General features: G+C 36.5%; 1 protein-coding gene across 1 annotated transcript in view; it reads left to right on the top strand.

Moving 5' to 3' along the window:
* Positions 1–967: 967 nt before the first annotated feature.
* LOC106875815 (ribonucleoside-diphosphate reductase large subunit) overlaps positions 968–17,180 on the top strand; it is a 30,124-nt gene continuing 13,911 nt past the window's right edge. Inside the window, exons 1-10 of the mRNA XM_014924095.3 lie at positions 968–1,063; positions 1,331–1,419; positions 4,910–5,087; positions 6,500–6,600; positions 7,328–7,387; positions 10,374–10,413; positions 11,143–11,219; positions 12,553–12,638; positions 14,138–14,279; positions 15,607–15,690. Coding sequence (XP_014779581.1) covers positions 1,030–1,063; positions 1,331–1,419; positions 4,910–5,087; positions 6,500–6,600; positions 7,328–7,387; positions 10,374–10,413; positions 11,143–11,219; positions 12,553–12,638; positions 14,138–14,279; positions 15,607–15,690 — 891 coding nt within the window. The 5' untranslated portion in view covers positions 968–1,029. The remainder of the gene's footprint in view (positions 1,064–1,330; positions 1,420–4,909; positions 5,088–6,499; positions 6,601–7,327; positions 7,388–10,373; positions 10,414–11,142; positions 11,220–12,552; positions 12,639–14,137; positions 14,280–15,606; positions 15,691–17,180) is intronic.

Raw genomic sequence — 17,180 nt, 5'->3', positions numbered from 1 at the left:
TAGTGAACTAAGGTAACACCTCTTATTTTTCGAGCACCTTCCGGAGTATTCCAGCGGCTCCAAGCAGTGCTGTTTTCTGCAAGTGTTCCACCCATATTGTAGCCCCTATTTATTCCACGTACTTCTCAAGTATGTATGTATGTATGTGTGTGTGTATGTATGTATGTATGCATGTATGTGTCTTCCTTTTGACCCTCTCCAGCACTTGACAACCGGTGTTGGTTTGTTAACGTCGCCGTAACTTAACGGTTCGGTCAACGATGTCCGATAGAAAAAGTACCAAACTTAAACAGAAGAATAAGTACTGGGGGCGATTTATTCGACTTTGAACCTTTCAAGGTGATGCTCCAACATGGCCACAGTGCAATAACTGAAACAATGAAAAGAATATAAAAGAAGATGCTAATGACGTTTTATCAGCTGGATAGAAAATCCTCTACTGATGAGATCTAATAAGTCTGTAACATGTCCGTTGATGTCATCTGTTGATTTAGAGACACGATTCATTACTATCTTCTAATATTTTTGTAGTTGCCTCTCTTTCTTGATATCAAATATTTCTGGAGGGAGATTTGTCTTAATTGCACGTTCGTAATAATCTCCGTTATCGAAGGTTCACCTCATTAGTTTACATGTTAGGTTCTCTGGTATGTAGATAAAATTGTACAGGTGCAGCTGAGCCTAATGTCCTTATTTCCCACTCACCGAGCAGAAGAAAAATAATCCTGTTCACTAATAAACAGTTATGAAAAACTATATATACTTTTGACACGGCGTGTAGTGCGCATTCACAATTTTTAAATGAAAAATGTTTTTATTATGTCAAATCATTCGTCTAAGTTTGAACCAAAACAACAAATTGTGTTATTATTTAACGATTGGCAACTATTGACCAATAGAATTGCTTTGATCTGATCCCGTGACCGCTGTATTTTTTTTACCCGCCGTTTTGATTTGGCGCTTATTCAGTTGTTAACAATTGTCTTGTCTGGCAGGTTTCGTTGTGTCAGTTCTCTTCAAGCACTCAACATGAATTCTCCGCATTTATATGTTGTTAAAAGAGGTTTGTATTATCCCAACGCACGTTTTTATTTTATTTAAACATCCATCTATCTATATATTTATTTTATTCAACTGGAAATCGTTGTTTATACTTTCTGAATTGACAACTTCTTAAGTTGTCCGGCCTAAGATAAAAACAAAAAAAAAACATTTTGTCATATTCCAAAAAAAAAAAAAACATCTGACAGAAACATCTTGCATTTATTTATTTTCGAAAAACCTTAATGCAAATTCTTTTTTTAATTAAAAATAATTTTATTTTATTCAGATGGGCGCAAAGAAGACATCCATTTCGACAAAATCACATCCCGGATCAAGAAGTTATGTTATAATCTTAACATGGACTTCATCCGACCGGTAATAAACATTATTGTTAATATTTAATATAGGAGAAATTACATTTAAAGTATTATTGATTCTAGCTGTAGTTATGCCTCTATTTTCTCTATTATAATTCCATTCACCGATTGCAAGCTCCGTTACAATTTCAAGCTTTTTGTTTGCCTTCTGTTCCCTATTTTTCCTTAACTAAAACAATTTAATCTGATTTCATGTATAACTCATCAACAAAGGAATAAAAGACAGAAGACGAACAAACTGAACATTGTTAGAATCAAAGTCAATTTTAGAACTAAGATCTTTTATTTCCATTATTATTTAACCTCGAACTTGTTACATTTCTACTCTTTTTTTATTTTCATATATATATATATATATATATATATATATATATATATAAGGAAATGGTTGGTTAGCACTCCTCCTTTCTTTTGCAATTTTAAAGAATATTTTAATGTATTTATTATCAATAATTTTTGGTTGATATCTTGTCCGGTGTAGAGAAATCGAAGATTACTTCTGTGTATTGTTCCGTTTTCAGTGGATGGTTGTTGTAGCCTGGTCGTTAGAGGAATTCGGCCGAGTAGTTAGCAGACTAAAGCTCATTGTATTAAATTGTAATTAAATCGTGATCACCCCCACATTCAGTTTAAACATGTATGTAGCAGTACATTAATGTGTTCTGTATTGTTTAAAACAGTTGGTGTTGATTTGGCGGCTGATTCTAGTTAGGCCTTCTTTGTTACTTGTGGATAAACCAGAATTCCGCCAAATTCGCCTCGCAGAATTAAACAGTCAAATACATCATCGTTATGCGTTTATAATGAGTTAATGTAGTTAACGTTTGTAGATAAGAAACTTATTCTTCGGTTGATTTACAGTTAAAAGATAATGGCACATCTATTCTGAAAGTCCGCCAAAATTAATTACTTCTTTTTGCTGGTGCAAGGACTTAAAAGTTTTATTCCAGCAATAATAGAATTTAGTACGTGATAATAACTTTGAAATATGATTTGCAATCACTATCAGCTGTGTTGTTAATGAGGGGTGTAATTGATACCGGCGGGAAAAGACATTGAGTAACAACGGAAACGATAGGAAAACGGACTGGATATTTCACTGTTAAATAAGGCACCTTTGTTATTTTTGAGTTCGAATCCCAGTGAAATTGACTTGGTTGTTTTCTCTGAGGGGCGTTTTTCGATGGACATTTCCCCCCTTTTGTGGTTAATCAAGTGAAACCAACATAACTGGCGGGAAATTTGTAGTAGGTCATTATATAAGCAACAATTGATAACACTCATTTTATCACGTTCAGATTAATCATTCAACAGAATACAGTGACATTTTAAAAATTGATTTTAATTGTATTTTTGTTTTTTTTTTAATAAATTCGACAATTACGTGGCGAAGTTCTATTTTTTTCTAATCAAAGCTTTTGAGTTTTGATTAGTGAAAAGGATTTCATTTATACAATTTAGGAATAATTTAGATTTCGAATTACGTTAATCTCAATGAACGGAATAAAATATCAATGAGAAAAAAAACTTATGAAACTTCTTCGAAGACATATTTTCGGATTTTCTGAAATATCTCCTGGATAGGGGCTTAAAATAAATTTAGAATAAATTATTGACGAAATGTAAAGTTTTTTCCGCTGAAATTTTTTATTTCGAATGCGTTGTTTTAGTAATCTACGCACACGTGTGTGTGTTTGTAATTTTGAATTTCTTTTTCTAGTTTATATTCCCCAAACAATAACAGGAAAATCGAAGGAAAACCCCTGAAACTGTTGCTGAAGCAGTTTACCCTTTCCTTCAGCTGATTGATTTTAAATGGTTATGAAGAAATTTTTAAATTCTCTCAATGGAATGCGATCGAAACTGCCTTTTGCCCCCATAAATATATATTTATGCTGTAATTGTTAGGCGCATGGCTCTGTTTAAAACATCGGGCTCACATTTGTGAGAAAGTGAGTTCGATTCTCGGACTGGGAAGTGTGTTGTGTTCTTGAGCAAGACACTTTATTTCATGTTGCTCCAGTTCACTCAGCTGTAGCACTGTCACCGGTGCCAAGCTGTATTGGCCCCTTTGCCTTTCCCTCGGATAATAACATCGGTGACATGGAGAGGGGAGGCTGCTATGCATGGGCAACTGCTGATCTTCCATAAACAACCTTGCCCTAGCTTGTAATTCGGAGGGGAACTTTCTAGGTGCAATCCCATTGACCTTCATGATTGAAGAGGTTCTTAATTAGATGCAGCTGATTAATGTTGCCTTCTAATATTTTCCGAAAGGCTAGACATATAGCTCGCTCCGGCCAGTCATGGTATTAGCTGTCAGTCGCCAGCAATAGGCATGCAGGCAGACAGACAGATACTTCACTAGCAGTGAGCACTTTCACTTCTGACAGCTAATAGCATTATAGTGCCGCTGGGTTTATCAAAACTTGGTCCATTTTATTCAGTAAAAAAAATAAAATTACTTTTGAGGGCTGTTTCATTATTTCCCTTCGAGAAATTTTAAAATAGTTTCCTGAGACACCGGCATAATTAGAAAAAAAAAAAAAATTATCAGATGAATTTGTTGGTGTGACTGTTTCGTATAGGCTTGGGAAGTTTCATTTTATTATAGAATATTCATTTCATCAATTCCAGAAAGAAAAAAGTGGAATTGTCCGCAAAAGTAACCTTTTTTTTTTCCCCCCCCCAACATAATTATAATCTACATTCTCGATGTGTGAGGAAACAAAAACGATGTGTGAATTATCCGAAATTCCTCCCCCCACGCCCGAAATATTTTTCACATTGAGTTCCGATATAATCATAATCTATATCATCTAAAATATATTTGAAAATTTCATCTAAAAATGTATCAATTTTTCAGAAAGTTTTAAGGCAAAAAGTCGGTGGGGCCCACTTGTGTAGTTATGCCCAAACATTTGTTTACGTTTATTGTATTACAAGAAGGAGCGAAAGTATTAAATCGAGAAATCATTGTCAAATAATAAATTTAACAGATCGAAAGTTTTTCCTTTTTATTCTCGTGATTCCTTCTTGAAGAATGTGACAACTTTGCAGTTCCACAAATCCTAAGGGTGGAGTGGGGGAGTACATGAGTTTAGGTAACAGAATGGACCAGTTTATCGGACACTTCATTAAATTCGTTTCTTTATCAAACCTTTTTTGGGTAATTAAAATAGAAATTTTTGAAATGGGGTGGGGAGTCTTAATTCTTTTATGTACGGGTGCATTGGTAAGTGCTCAAAAATATGTGTAGACAATTGTTCCGTATTGAGTTTTGGTGTAACATTTCTCTGACTGATGCTTCTTTCTCACAGAATATCTGGTGTTTATGTGTCAGGGGGTCCCAGTTAGAGGGAGATTTAGCTGTTATTTATAGCATATTGAGTCTGTAGAGGCTTTGCAATTTTGATTTATGTATTGCATGTACCACATGTGGAGGGCTTAGACTTTTAGTGTATATTACCTTTAATATTTTATTTTAGGAAAACATCACCATGAAAGTTATCAATGGTCTTTATTCTGGTGTGACGACTGTTGAGTTGGATAACCTGGCTGCTGAGACTGCTGCTACTATGACAACCAAACACCCTGACTATGCCATTTTAGCTGCTCGCATTGCTGTCTCAAACATGCATAAAGAGACGAAAAAGGTTTTCAGTGGTGAGAATTTTAATTTTGATTCTTAACTATTCACTATTTATGAGGTGTGTGTGTGTGTGTGTTTAAGAGATACCAGTGACCATTATAAAGCAAAGGGACAAGTTTGTGTTAATGTTAACCTGTTGTGGAAATATGTGTGTGTGTGTATGTATGTGCTTTTCCCCATTTTTTTATTCCTGTATTTGTTGCAGACTCTGGATAGATTGTGGCCACAACGAGGCCCCACTTTTGAGGATTTCATTTGAACTTATGAACCCAAGAAATTTCCTTGATGTGGTGCTTCGTGTACCCTTTAATATAATTAAGAATTTAATGTATAGCTGTTTAATACTAATATCGCTTGCTGCCACTAATGTTACTGTTACCAATTATTTAGATTTGCCGCTGATGACAATACTAACATTTTTACAAGTATTCATGATGAATATTTAGTCATTATATATATATATATTTTATACTGTGAAACTTAATTTAATTTTAATCTTTAATAAATTGATTTTAATTGAGTTTTTACCTGTAATTTTGGATTTTATCCCTAATATTATTATTATTATTATCATATATATATATATATATATATACGAGGGGTGTATGAAAAGTCTTGAGCCTCAAAAAAAACAAAACATAGCACAAGACATGATGATTTATTTTTCAATGTAGTCCCCTCACGATGGCAGAACACTTTCTCCAGTGGTGCTGAAGCACCATTATCCTGGCATAAAGGAACTCATGTTTGAGACTCCCAGAAACTTCCTACAATGTCTGTCATTGTCACTGGCAAAATGGTGACCAGCCAGGGCTTTTTTTCATTTTTGGTAATAGATGAAAGTCAGAGGGAGCTAAGTCACTGGAATAATGTTTGCTTCTCAAACCCTCTATCGTGGCACTGAAGAGATGATAGTCTGAAGGCGCTAAATCTGGTGAGTGTGGAGGTAGTGAAGAAGTGGCTCAAAGAACAGTCAATAGAATTTTACGGGGCAGGGATACATACTCTCATTCGAAGGTGGAACATTGCTATTGAGAAGTAGGGATGTGATCCACAGGACCAGCTTTGTTTTCATGTATGATACATGTTCCTGTCCCAAACAAAATGGCATTACTTTTTGACTTACCCTCATATATATGTATATATACACACACACACACACACACGTATGTCTATATACATGTGTGTATATAAACCAGATAGGCATAATTGATAGAACCTTGTGATGTTTGTTCTGCCTCTGTTATCTGGGGTTGATAAACGAAATACCAGTCCCAGGAAGTGGATTAGTAGAATTGGTGGAATGTCAAACGGGAAACCTTTTCTCCTTCCCCGAGGTGTATGTTAAATGTCAATAGAAGTAGATTGCTGTAGCTAAGCTAAGTCTGTTTGTATGACTATAGATGTTGTTCTCTATCTTTTCTAGATGTCATGGAAGATCTTTACAATTATGTGAACCTTAGGACTGAAAAACATTCTCCAAAGATTGCACCACATATTTATGAATTAATCAAAAGCAACCAAGAGGCAAGAATTTTACATTTAAGAATTTTGTCTGCAATTAATTGTAACTTTGGTAGACATATATTTCAGTTTTTTTTCTTTTTCTGCATTGTGTCTTGTCTGAAAGGAGGAGGAGCAATACTTGCCCTTGTTTGTGGTGGGAAGAAAGGGGGATATTTAGCCAATTAAATGGAGTCTTGTACTGTATGTTGATGGAACTGTCTCTACACTTTCAACTTTAGTAGGCCTCAGGGTTTGGTTTTGTCTTCCCAAACTCTTCCTCTTATACATCTGTACTTGTCATCATCTCCAATGATATCCACTTCTATGCAGACAATACCATCTTTGATTCCTCCCTCATGCTGGAACTGTATTGGCTCCATGAACAAAGAGACCGTCTCCAATAAGGTCTTTTATTCCCTCTGGAATTCCCTCCAGTTGTTGGCTTGTAATAGTTTAAACAGAACATTAATGGTATCAGTTGCACAAATGTTGGACCATCGATGCCATTCTTTGTAACCAAACTAAAAAAAAAAATAAAGCAACCAAAATATAAAACTGTGGTGACTTAAATAACTGTTTACAAAGCAGTCAACTGTTGGACAACAATTTGACAATCAGCTTCCACTGTTGGATGGCAGTTTACAAATACTGAAAATTTATCAAACTGAAAAAATAAATTGATTCTTTAATTTTTTGTATATTTTGAACAAATAAGAATTGTTAATAAATTCTTTTACTTTCTTTTCAGAAATTGAATTCTGCAATTATTCATGACAGAGATTACAAATATAACTACTTCGGGTTCAAGGTATATCTTATCTTCTGTATTTTGAATTTAATTCTATGAATGTTTTAAATAAGAAAAGATGCTGAGTGGAAGAATTACCCACACAACTGTCTAGCCTCTTTATTTTCCATTATTATGCATGTTTGAACAGTAGCATTGTTGGTTACATGGCTCCAATGGGTGAAATTTGAGGAAGATTTAACCATTCTTAACGGTTACTATGTAGACGCTCTGGTTTTAAATTTGTTGTGAAATTCTATGTAGAATGTATATCACTTCTTGAGTTTACGGAATTCTAAGGGTCTTAAAGGTGAACGATTATGGAACCTAATAGAATATTTATTTTACCAAATAAAAAAGTTTGGTCATCAATCTAAAAAGCCATTATATCGATTGTTCCTGTTAGCAATATATATATATATATATATATATATATATATATATATATACACACACACACATACATACATACATACATACACACAAAGGTTTGATGGGTAAATTGTCACCAGTTCATATTTCTTATTTCATACATGTACATTGTTTTTGATTTTGTCAACTACACAGTATGGTAGGGTCAGTTGCAATTCACTCTGCCAGAAATTAGGGAAAGGCCAGCTGTATTGTTTGGCGTTTGTGCTGGAAGCTCCAATAGGAACACTTCAGTGTGTTTAGATCTCAATCTGAGGATATGTACTGAGACTGATGAAAATCAAACAGCCAGCCAACCTCATGGTGTTTGGAGAGATCACTCGTGATAGTGATGTTAGGCCTCCATTCATCTTGCATGGCTTCAGACTCAACATGGAGGCCTACGTCAAGTGCTTGGAGGAGGTAGTGCTGCCCTGAGTCAAGAGGGTGGCTACTGGAAGACCCTATGTCTGGCAACAAAACTCTGCACCATGCCACACAAGCAGGAGAACCCAGTCGTGGCTGTCAGACAATTTCTGCGACCACACCACTCCTAACATCTGGCTACCTAACTATCAAGACTGCAACCCACCTTAATTATGTGTGGAGCACAGTTGAGCGAGAGACCTACAAAACTCCTCGTAACACCAAAGATCAACTGAACGCAAGGATTATGGCAGCATTCACCAACTCAATGCTTTAGTATTTAGATTAATCTGTCAAATGTAATACTTATTTGTTCGTTATTTTAAATTAGTCAGGTTCAAGAGGGGTGTCCACAATAATTAACAGGTCTAAGTAATAACATTATAGATAAACACTAAAACTGAAATTCTTAATGCATCTTACCTGTTTAATTACTAAAATTATCCCAGGTGTTAACTGCCAACAATTTTGCCACTTTTCAAAATTAATTTGAATTAAAATACAGGTATAATTGGTACAAGATTTTTTTCTTTATATTTCATTCAAACATTTTCATTGAAAATAAAGTACAAAACTCTTTTTCTGGTCAATATACCATAGGCTATGTACTCATACAATTTAATGAATATATTTACTTAACAGAATGTAACTAATAAAAAAAGCTCATTAACAGGTGATACAGGTGTGTAACATACTGAAAATTAATATGTATTTCTCACTTTCACATTATTTGGAATAAAATGAAAGGAGTATATAATAGTATTACTACCAAACAACAAAATATAGTTATGCCATATTTCTATTGTGAACCTGTCCAAGGGCACTTTGTAAAATGAACACATAGATGAGGTCAAGATCTGATCTCCTTTTGGAGTTTTTCTTGTTTTTGCAGCGAACACAGTCTGCAAATTTTTTTCCTTCCATTTATCTTTTCCACTTTATGGAAGTCAATATTTTTTTCTCTTGACATCCATCTTAGTTAATTTTGCTTTTCCCTCAGTTCTGTGCTTTCTGGAAGAAAAGCTCTCATGTAACTGAGATGCGATGTTAGATGGTCGTTGTCCTTTTGTGGCGGAGGTGCCTTTTGGCTTTTTACACAATATATGAATTAACTATAGTTAAATTCACTAAAAACCACAAAATGTACTTCTGCCATTTCTTTGCGGGTCGTCCAATTGGGTAGTATGCTCAATACTGGTTGGGTTTGTCAACCCCACCCATATTTTCATTATAGCAAGTATTCACCAGGGGTTTCTCCTTGGCACCAACACCAGGCTGTTCATTAGCAGATCGAAATATGTCTTTTGTTTTTGTATAAAGTTGCTAAGAAATTTTGTTTTCGTATTTGTAGAATGTCCCCTCTTTTTCTAAATTTTGTTTTCATTTCACGGAGTAAACCTTTGCGGTTGCCCCTAGCTACTGCACATGTAAGTACTTACACAGGCAAGACGTTCTGCCAAAATGATTGAAGAAAAACAGGGGATCGTAGTTTGGGTCGTTTTAGCTGGGGTCATTAGCGGAATCAACTAAATGCAAATATTGAGATATTTTCGAATACCTCATCTTTGACATCTTACTAGAGATGTGGATCACCATACCTTTATCAGGATTCCAGTAATTCCATAATCAAGGAAGCTTGATACCAAATATAATGTTTATAGTGATAAAAGCTCACATTTCTGCAGTATCAGTTGACTGCCATAGTGGATCAGGTCTTCAAAGCTATGACAATTCAAAAATGTGATTTGTTTATTTTTTTTTTTAAGATTTCGTAGAGGAATCATTGATTTGGTTGGTTCAAACAAAGGGGAATAGTTTTCGGCCGGTCTAAACACTAAGGGGTTAAACAAAGAGAGTGTCCAGAAAAGTTGCAGGAGATTCCGTGGTCATCTGGAGGCCGTAGTTGAAGCCAATGGCGATTTTATTGAGTGAATTTACTCTTTAGTATTTCAAGATATTTTAATGTAATTTTGGTAAATATATCTGTTAAATGAGACGTCAGTGTTATTTTCATTTTTGCATAATTTAGACAAGTTTATCCACTGCACCCTGGATGTATGGAACATGTTTGTGTAACTTACATAAAAGTAGTTGGTTTTATTTGTTGTTGTTTATTATATTTATTGCAATCCTAAAATAGATTTGATTTTTTTTTTTTTTTTTTTGCCAGACATTGGAACGGTCATACCTCCTGAAGATTAACGATAAAGGTATTCCTTCTTCTGTTGAGTATTCCACAGACATTTCCATAATGTAGTTTCCAGGTCAAATCAGTGTGACAACATGTCACAAGGCTACACCTCATTATTCGACCTACTAGAAACAGCAACCAATTCCCTATCAGCTGCACCCAACCAGCTTCAAAAAAAGATACCTTGGATAATGTTGATATTCTGAGAAAAAAAAAAGTGGGTGGGTCTGGCTCGAGATGATGATCGTTAGAATCCTTTTGATGATGGGTCTACTCCATCTGAAAAAATTTGGACTATAGATGCCAGCATCACTAATGGCACACTTCTTGTGTTTACAGCCATTGTATCACCTCTAAAGTGAAGTGTAGTTTATTAGTTTCAATGTAAAGGGTGATGGTCATTTTTGTTCATCTAACAATGGGGGTTGGTTATTTTAGTAAAGCGAACAACATCTAATATATTGTTGGATGTGGTGAGCTGACTGAATTGTTAACTGTGAGCTCAAATTCTGTTGAGGTCGGCTTTGCTTTTCAGGGTTGATAAAAGATGTACCTGCTGAGCACTGGGGTCAATATAATCGACCCCACCCCCTGTTTCAAAATTTCCAATCAATATATTCTGGGATAATTTCCTTGCTTTTCTCTAATAATATATCTGGGTTATTTTGCACAACTACTCTGTAATGTTTTTGTTTACATGATTTCAATAAAGTAAAAGTTTTAAAATGTTTTTCCATCTGTTTTTTAGTTGCTGAACGTCCTCAGCACATGTTGATGAGGGTAGCAGTTGGCATACACCAAGATGATATAAATGCTGCCATAGAGGTAAGGTGTCCTTGCAGATTCGGTTTGGAAATTTTCCTAATTGACTGTTTTAAAATCTGATGAGAACTGATTAACGAAGATACAACTGGGTTTAAGGCATTTGATTCAATGGATAGTATAGCAGATAACCAGTTAATAACTGGTATTGTGGATGTGATTAAGACACAGTGCTTAAACAATTCACTTCTCCTTCATTGGAAATAGTGCAGAGTTAAAATAATTCTTTTGAGTAGAGCTCTAAGAAGAATGGCTGCTGCTCAGAATGGTTTGATCACTATACAGAGCATTGAAGAGGAATTTCCATTGTTGCTGCTGCGTTCGTTTGAGGCTTTTATATTGCAGATGTGAGAATCTTTTATTTCAGGTGAGGTTTGTAATGAAAGAAGAGAGGGTTAGAGGCCAGATGGGAATATAGTTCTACAAAAGGAATTGAGAAGATGGGAAGGGGCAGGGGATTTACAGACAAGAATGTATAGGAATATTGGGATGAGTTTAGGGCGACAGTGTAAGGTGAAAGAGAAAGCAAGAGGAATGTGAAAAGTTTGGTAAAAGGTAACTGACATCCTGACTTGTGATCTTTTTTATGTCAACTTTTCTGTGCCTGCATGGATCTGTTCTAATGAGGCAGATTTTCTGCAGCCAGATGCCCTTCTTCTCACCAACATTTGCTTGTTTCCAAACAAGGAAATGTTTCCCCATGGCCAGATGTCTTCACAGAAGACTGTAAATGAATAACATTGCTTCTTTGAATCTCGTTTACAACTAACGTGATATCAAGAGAGGAAGACACAGGCTTCTTTCAGTTTCTGTCTATCAAATCCACTCAAGGCTTTTGCAGGCCTTGGGCTATAGAAGACACTTGCCCAAAATGTCACACAATGGAACTGAACCAGAAACCACATGGTTGAGAAGCAAACTTTTTAACTGCTATGCTATATCAGCAATCTTTCTCCTCTCTCTCTCTGTCTGTCTGTCTATATAAGCCTCAGTTTTTGAACAAATCTAATTGCAAATAAATTGTGCTTTATAATATATTATCTGTCTGTCTCTATCAATCTATCTCCTGATTTATTGTTGTTCAAAAACCAAGGTAATACTTGTGTATGGATATGGATCAGTGACAAATGTGCACATGAAAAAGGAAACCAGTAGAGTGGGATATTTCAATGAGAATACCTTGTGGTGTTCTGCCTGAGTTGCACAGAAATCCTCTCTTATGAAAGGCTTGGATCATTTGGAAGTCTTTGACCAATGAAATTGCTGTTGCTTACAAAAGACATAATTGAAGTTTTGTTTTCTGGCTTAAATCAAATTTTTTTTTTTTCTCCTTCAGTCATACAATCTGATGTCTGAAAAATGGTTCACCCATGCCTCTCCAACACTCTTTAATTCTGGCACAAATCGTCCTCAAATGTCCAGGTAAGTTGATCTCTTCAATGGTCACATACAGGTGAATGACCCATTGGACTGTTGATGTAATTACCCAGGCCTTGTGGGACTTAGTTCAGGATAGCAAGCTGTGTAGAATGCCTATTGGTTATTGTTAACCCCTGGACATTAGTGTTTTGAGTTATAGGGCTCACATTCTCCTTGAACAGGATGCCTGTCTATTTCGTTTAACGTCCGTTTTCCATTCTGGCATGGGTTCGATGGTTTGACTGAGGAATGGCAAGCCAGGAGGCTGCACCAGGCTTCAGTCTGTTCTGGCAGTGTTTGCTGGATGCCCTTCCTAACACCAACCACTCCGAGAGTGTAGTGAGTGCATTTTATGTGCCACCGGCATGGGAGCCAGTCAGGCGGCACTGGCAGTGACCACATTCGGATAGTTCTTTTTTATGTGCCACCAGCATGGGGAAGCCCGTCATGAGGCACTGGCAACGACCCACGCATGCATGATGCTGTTTTTTAGTTGTCCTATCCTTCACAGTATACCCTAAAAAAGGTAGATGAGAGAGAAATTCTCTCTATTTGTTGAGTTTCTGCTCCATCAGAGGTAAGACACCCACCTGGTGAACCTGTGATAGGTACCACCTTTGGTCATCTGAGGTCATGTAGAATTTCTGTGTCTTGAAATGCCGTGTATTCCAACCACTTACTATCTTCTCTTTGGCAACAAACTTCCAAAGTATTCATTGTGTCACCTTAGATCATTTCCAGTTGACCAGAGACCTTGTTCAGTGAATTGCAACAGGTTAAAAAAAAGTCATTGTATTCCTAATTTAAACTTGCCAAATGTTAAACCTTGTTTTATTAATTCTATTGTATGTAAAATCGTTTTATAATTAGGAAAAGGTGAGATAATCTCAACTGGAAAGCTTTCATAGATGGTATGCAGTGGTATGGTTGACTGGGGGCTATGCATTTCCCCTGTTTAATGTCCCTGGTCCATTCTGGTGTGGATTGGGTAGTTTGACAGGATCTGATGGATCCAAGGAATGCCATTGTGCTCCACTGTCTGCTTTGGTATAGTTTTTATGGCTGGTTGCCCTTCCTAATGCTAACCACAGTACAGTGTGTACTGGGTGCATTTTACATGCCACCAGCACAAGACTGGCTTCTGAGGAAGGACCTTATGCTAGGAGACAAGGGGTAGGTAGAGCAGGTGTTTGTAGAGGAGCTGCAGGGTTACTTACATTTAGAAAAGAGGATGAGAATGCTCAGTTAGAGCTGTGAATATGAGGTGTGCAGGTGCCCCCCTCAAGGCATCTGGTGAATAGGAGTGAGGAGCAGGAAGGGATTTCAGCAAGTGAATTCCTCCATTCCAATAACTTTCAACTCTGTCATTTACTTTCCTGGCTTGATTCATGTATTTTGCCATTGTGTTGACGTGATATAATCAAAGCTTGTGTCATTTCCAGAACACTATCTTTAAGATAGCATGTTAGTATTTGTTGTTATATTTACTGCTTTTCTTTCAGCTGTTTCCTGTTAGCAATGCAGTCTGACAGTATAGAAGGTATATACGACACATTGAAACAGTGCGCACTCATTTCTAAGAATGCGGGTGGAATTGGTGTGCATGTACACAATATTCGCAGTTTTGGCAGCTACATTGCTGGTGTAAGTTTTTACGTCCAATATATCAACACCTTTTCATCCTTTTTGGTTTCACAAAGTCAGATAACAGAGGTTGATTGGACTACACGTTCCACCCTTCCACAATTGAGCGTCTATGATTGGAATTGATGTTAGTTTGTAGGTGCCATGGTCCAACCGATGCCAGCATGGAAGAAAATTGTTAAATGACGATGTTAAACTTATGGTCATGTCTTAGTCTTGTTTTCTCTTGCTTGTTTGAGTAAAACTTTTATAACAGCCTGGTGACCCCCCCCCCCCTTTTTTTTTCTTAAGGGTCACTCCATAGGAAATAAATGTCATTCACATTTAATATCCACTTCTCCATGGTTACAAGGATCAAATGTAAATTATCGAAGCAGATTCTCTGTGATCAGAAACTGTTCCTGTCGTCAACTCTTGCCAGGTTCCAAGCAAAACAGTATTTCCCATGACTGGACATATTTTTTCGTTTTAACAAGAAAATGCACAGCGTTGCTTGTATGAGGGTGATGCTCGTTTACAACCATCATTTAGCCTAACACACGACTGGCTTCCTTCAGTTTCCATCTACTGCAGCTTGGAACTCTAGTAAAAGACATTTGCTCAAGTGAGGCTGAAACCAGTACCATCTGGTTGGGAAGCAAGCTTCTTACCCACACAGCCACATCGATGCCAGAGTAAATAATATTGGTAGTTTCTAATGTGGAGCGGTTTAGTATGGAGAATTCTTCATGATGATATTAGTAATGGTATTGGCTACCCTTTATTGCTTCTGCATTGGTACAGGGCAATAAATTTACAGAGGATGGAGTTGATTAAATGAAACTTCTTTGTACATTTGGTACTTACTTGTGGGAGGGCTGGCATAGAAATGAAACGCAAAGTTGATTAGTAGAATTTGAACTCTTAATGTTGAGTTTTGTAACTAAATATGAAAAGATGTTTTCTCTATTCTTGCCTTTTTGTGTGACTATAAATATGTTATTCACATTTGACAGATATTTGTCCTCATCTTGTTTGTTGCTAACACAACGTTTCGGCTGATATACCCTCCAGCCTTCATCAGGTGTCTTGGGGAAATTTTAAACCTGGGTTCTCATTCTTAAGGTATTTTTTGATGAATGAGAACCCAGGTACAAAATTTCCCTAAAATATCTGATGAAGGCTGGAGGGTATAACAGCTGAAACGTGTTAACAACAATGAAAATGAGGACAAATATGTCAAATATAAATAATGTACATAATTTCTCATCTCTTAAATATAGAGCTATAAATATGTCTTTAAAATAATGCATGTATATATATATATTTTTTTCTTTCTTTCAATTAGACAAACGGTAACTCAAATGGTTTACTGCCCATGTTGAGAGTTTTTAATAACACTGCCAGATATGTTGACCAAGGTGGTAACAAGGTGGGTATTTAACCCTTTTCGAACTCTAACAATAGTCTGTGTGTTTTAATTAATTTGCAAAATAATCAAAAATTGCCAAGAAATATTTAAAAAGAAAACAATTACTGTTTAGCCTCAGGTCAGACATAATCCTCATTTTTATGTACTTTATTCTCACGTCTTTCCATGTCAAGACACCATCAGGTTTTGTGTTTATGGGTGACCTGAACGATGCCACTGCTAGCAAAGCAGTATCGACGTCAAGGCACATACACACACAAACATGTTAGATGGTGTTGAGTCCTTTTCAATGTGTCTTTTGTTTTTAAAACTGAATGGGATCTGGGGGAGATTTGGCTGTCAAATTTTAGCATGTCAAGTGAGATTTTGTCCAATGAAAGCTTTCTTTTCTGTGATATTTCTTTAGTCTGGTAGATTGTCTTCTTTCATTGTTGACTGAAAAAATGGTAAAAAGCGCCGACTATTTATGTTGTATTTTCTTCAAAAGCTGAATTGTCCTTTATTTACGTTTAAATAAACTGTAAATTTTGGTATTGAGTTCTTAGCATAATTGCTTGAAATTGAGGAATGGGTAGCAACAGGAAGGGCATCTAACCATAAAAATTCTGAAATCTGCCTGAATAAAATCCTTACAAGTTAAAATGATGATCCTGTGAGAGAATGGACCTTAATCAAGTGAGAAGATGATTGGTTTGGTTGGCACCTGTGCTGGTGACATGTAAAAGGCACCATTTCAAGCATTAGGCTTCGTGGAGGCAGTGACAGGTGACCACTGCCTTTTGCGATGTACCGTGCTTGTGTTGACCTGTCAAGCCAAGTGAGACCGTAGTCATGCCCAATGGCATCCGTGCCGTTGGCAAGAAAAAAGCCCCCAGTACACTTGGAGTGGTTGATGTTAGGAAGGGCATCCAGCTGTAGGAACCTTGCCGAACCAGATTGGAATCTGGTGCCCCCCCCCCCCCCCCCCCGGTTTTCAGCCAAACTGTCCAACCCACGCCAGCATGGGAAGCAGATGCTAAACAATGAATGGAAGAAAATTATTAATCAGAGCCCCCCACCACCTTCTTAAAAAAAAAACAAAAAGCAAAAAGAACCAAAACAATTCCTTGTTTTAGGTCTTTATGGTTCTGAGTTCAAATCTCTCTCTCGGGTTAACTGACTTTCATTCCTTTGGGATATATAATCAAGAACTGGGGTTGATTATGGTGACACAATCCTTCTCTCTGAATTTCTGGCCTCCTACCTGTATTACAGTCGTTTATTAGTTAAAATACTCTCAGATGTTTCATCCATCTTTATTTTCTGAGTTGGAATTCTACCGAGGTCTACTTTGCCATAAACACTTTTTTTAGGGGGTTGGGGTCAATAGAATAAGTAGCAGTTGAGCACTGGGGTCAATGTAATTGATTACTTCCCTCCCTCAAAATTTCAGGCCTTGTGTCATCATTTATAATAAAAAGGATTATTGGTTCAAATCTTGCCAAAGTCAC

Source organism: Octopus bimaculoides, chromosome 7 (genome assembly GCF_046866305.1).
Source record: "Octopus bimaculoides isolate indiv1 chromosome 7, ASM4686630v1, whole genome shotgun sequence".
Lineage (NCBI taxonomy): Eukaryota > Metazoa > Mollusca > Cephalopoda > Octopoda > Octopodidae > Octopus > Octopus bimaculoides.
The sequence above is the reverse complement of the archived record's forward strand: the minus strand, read 5'-3'. Positions and strand labels throughout refer to the sequence as shown.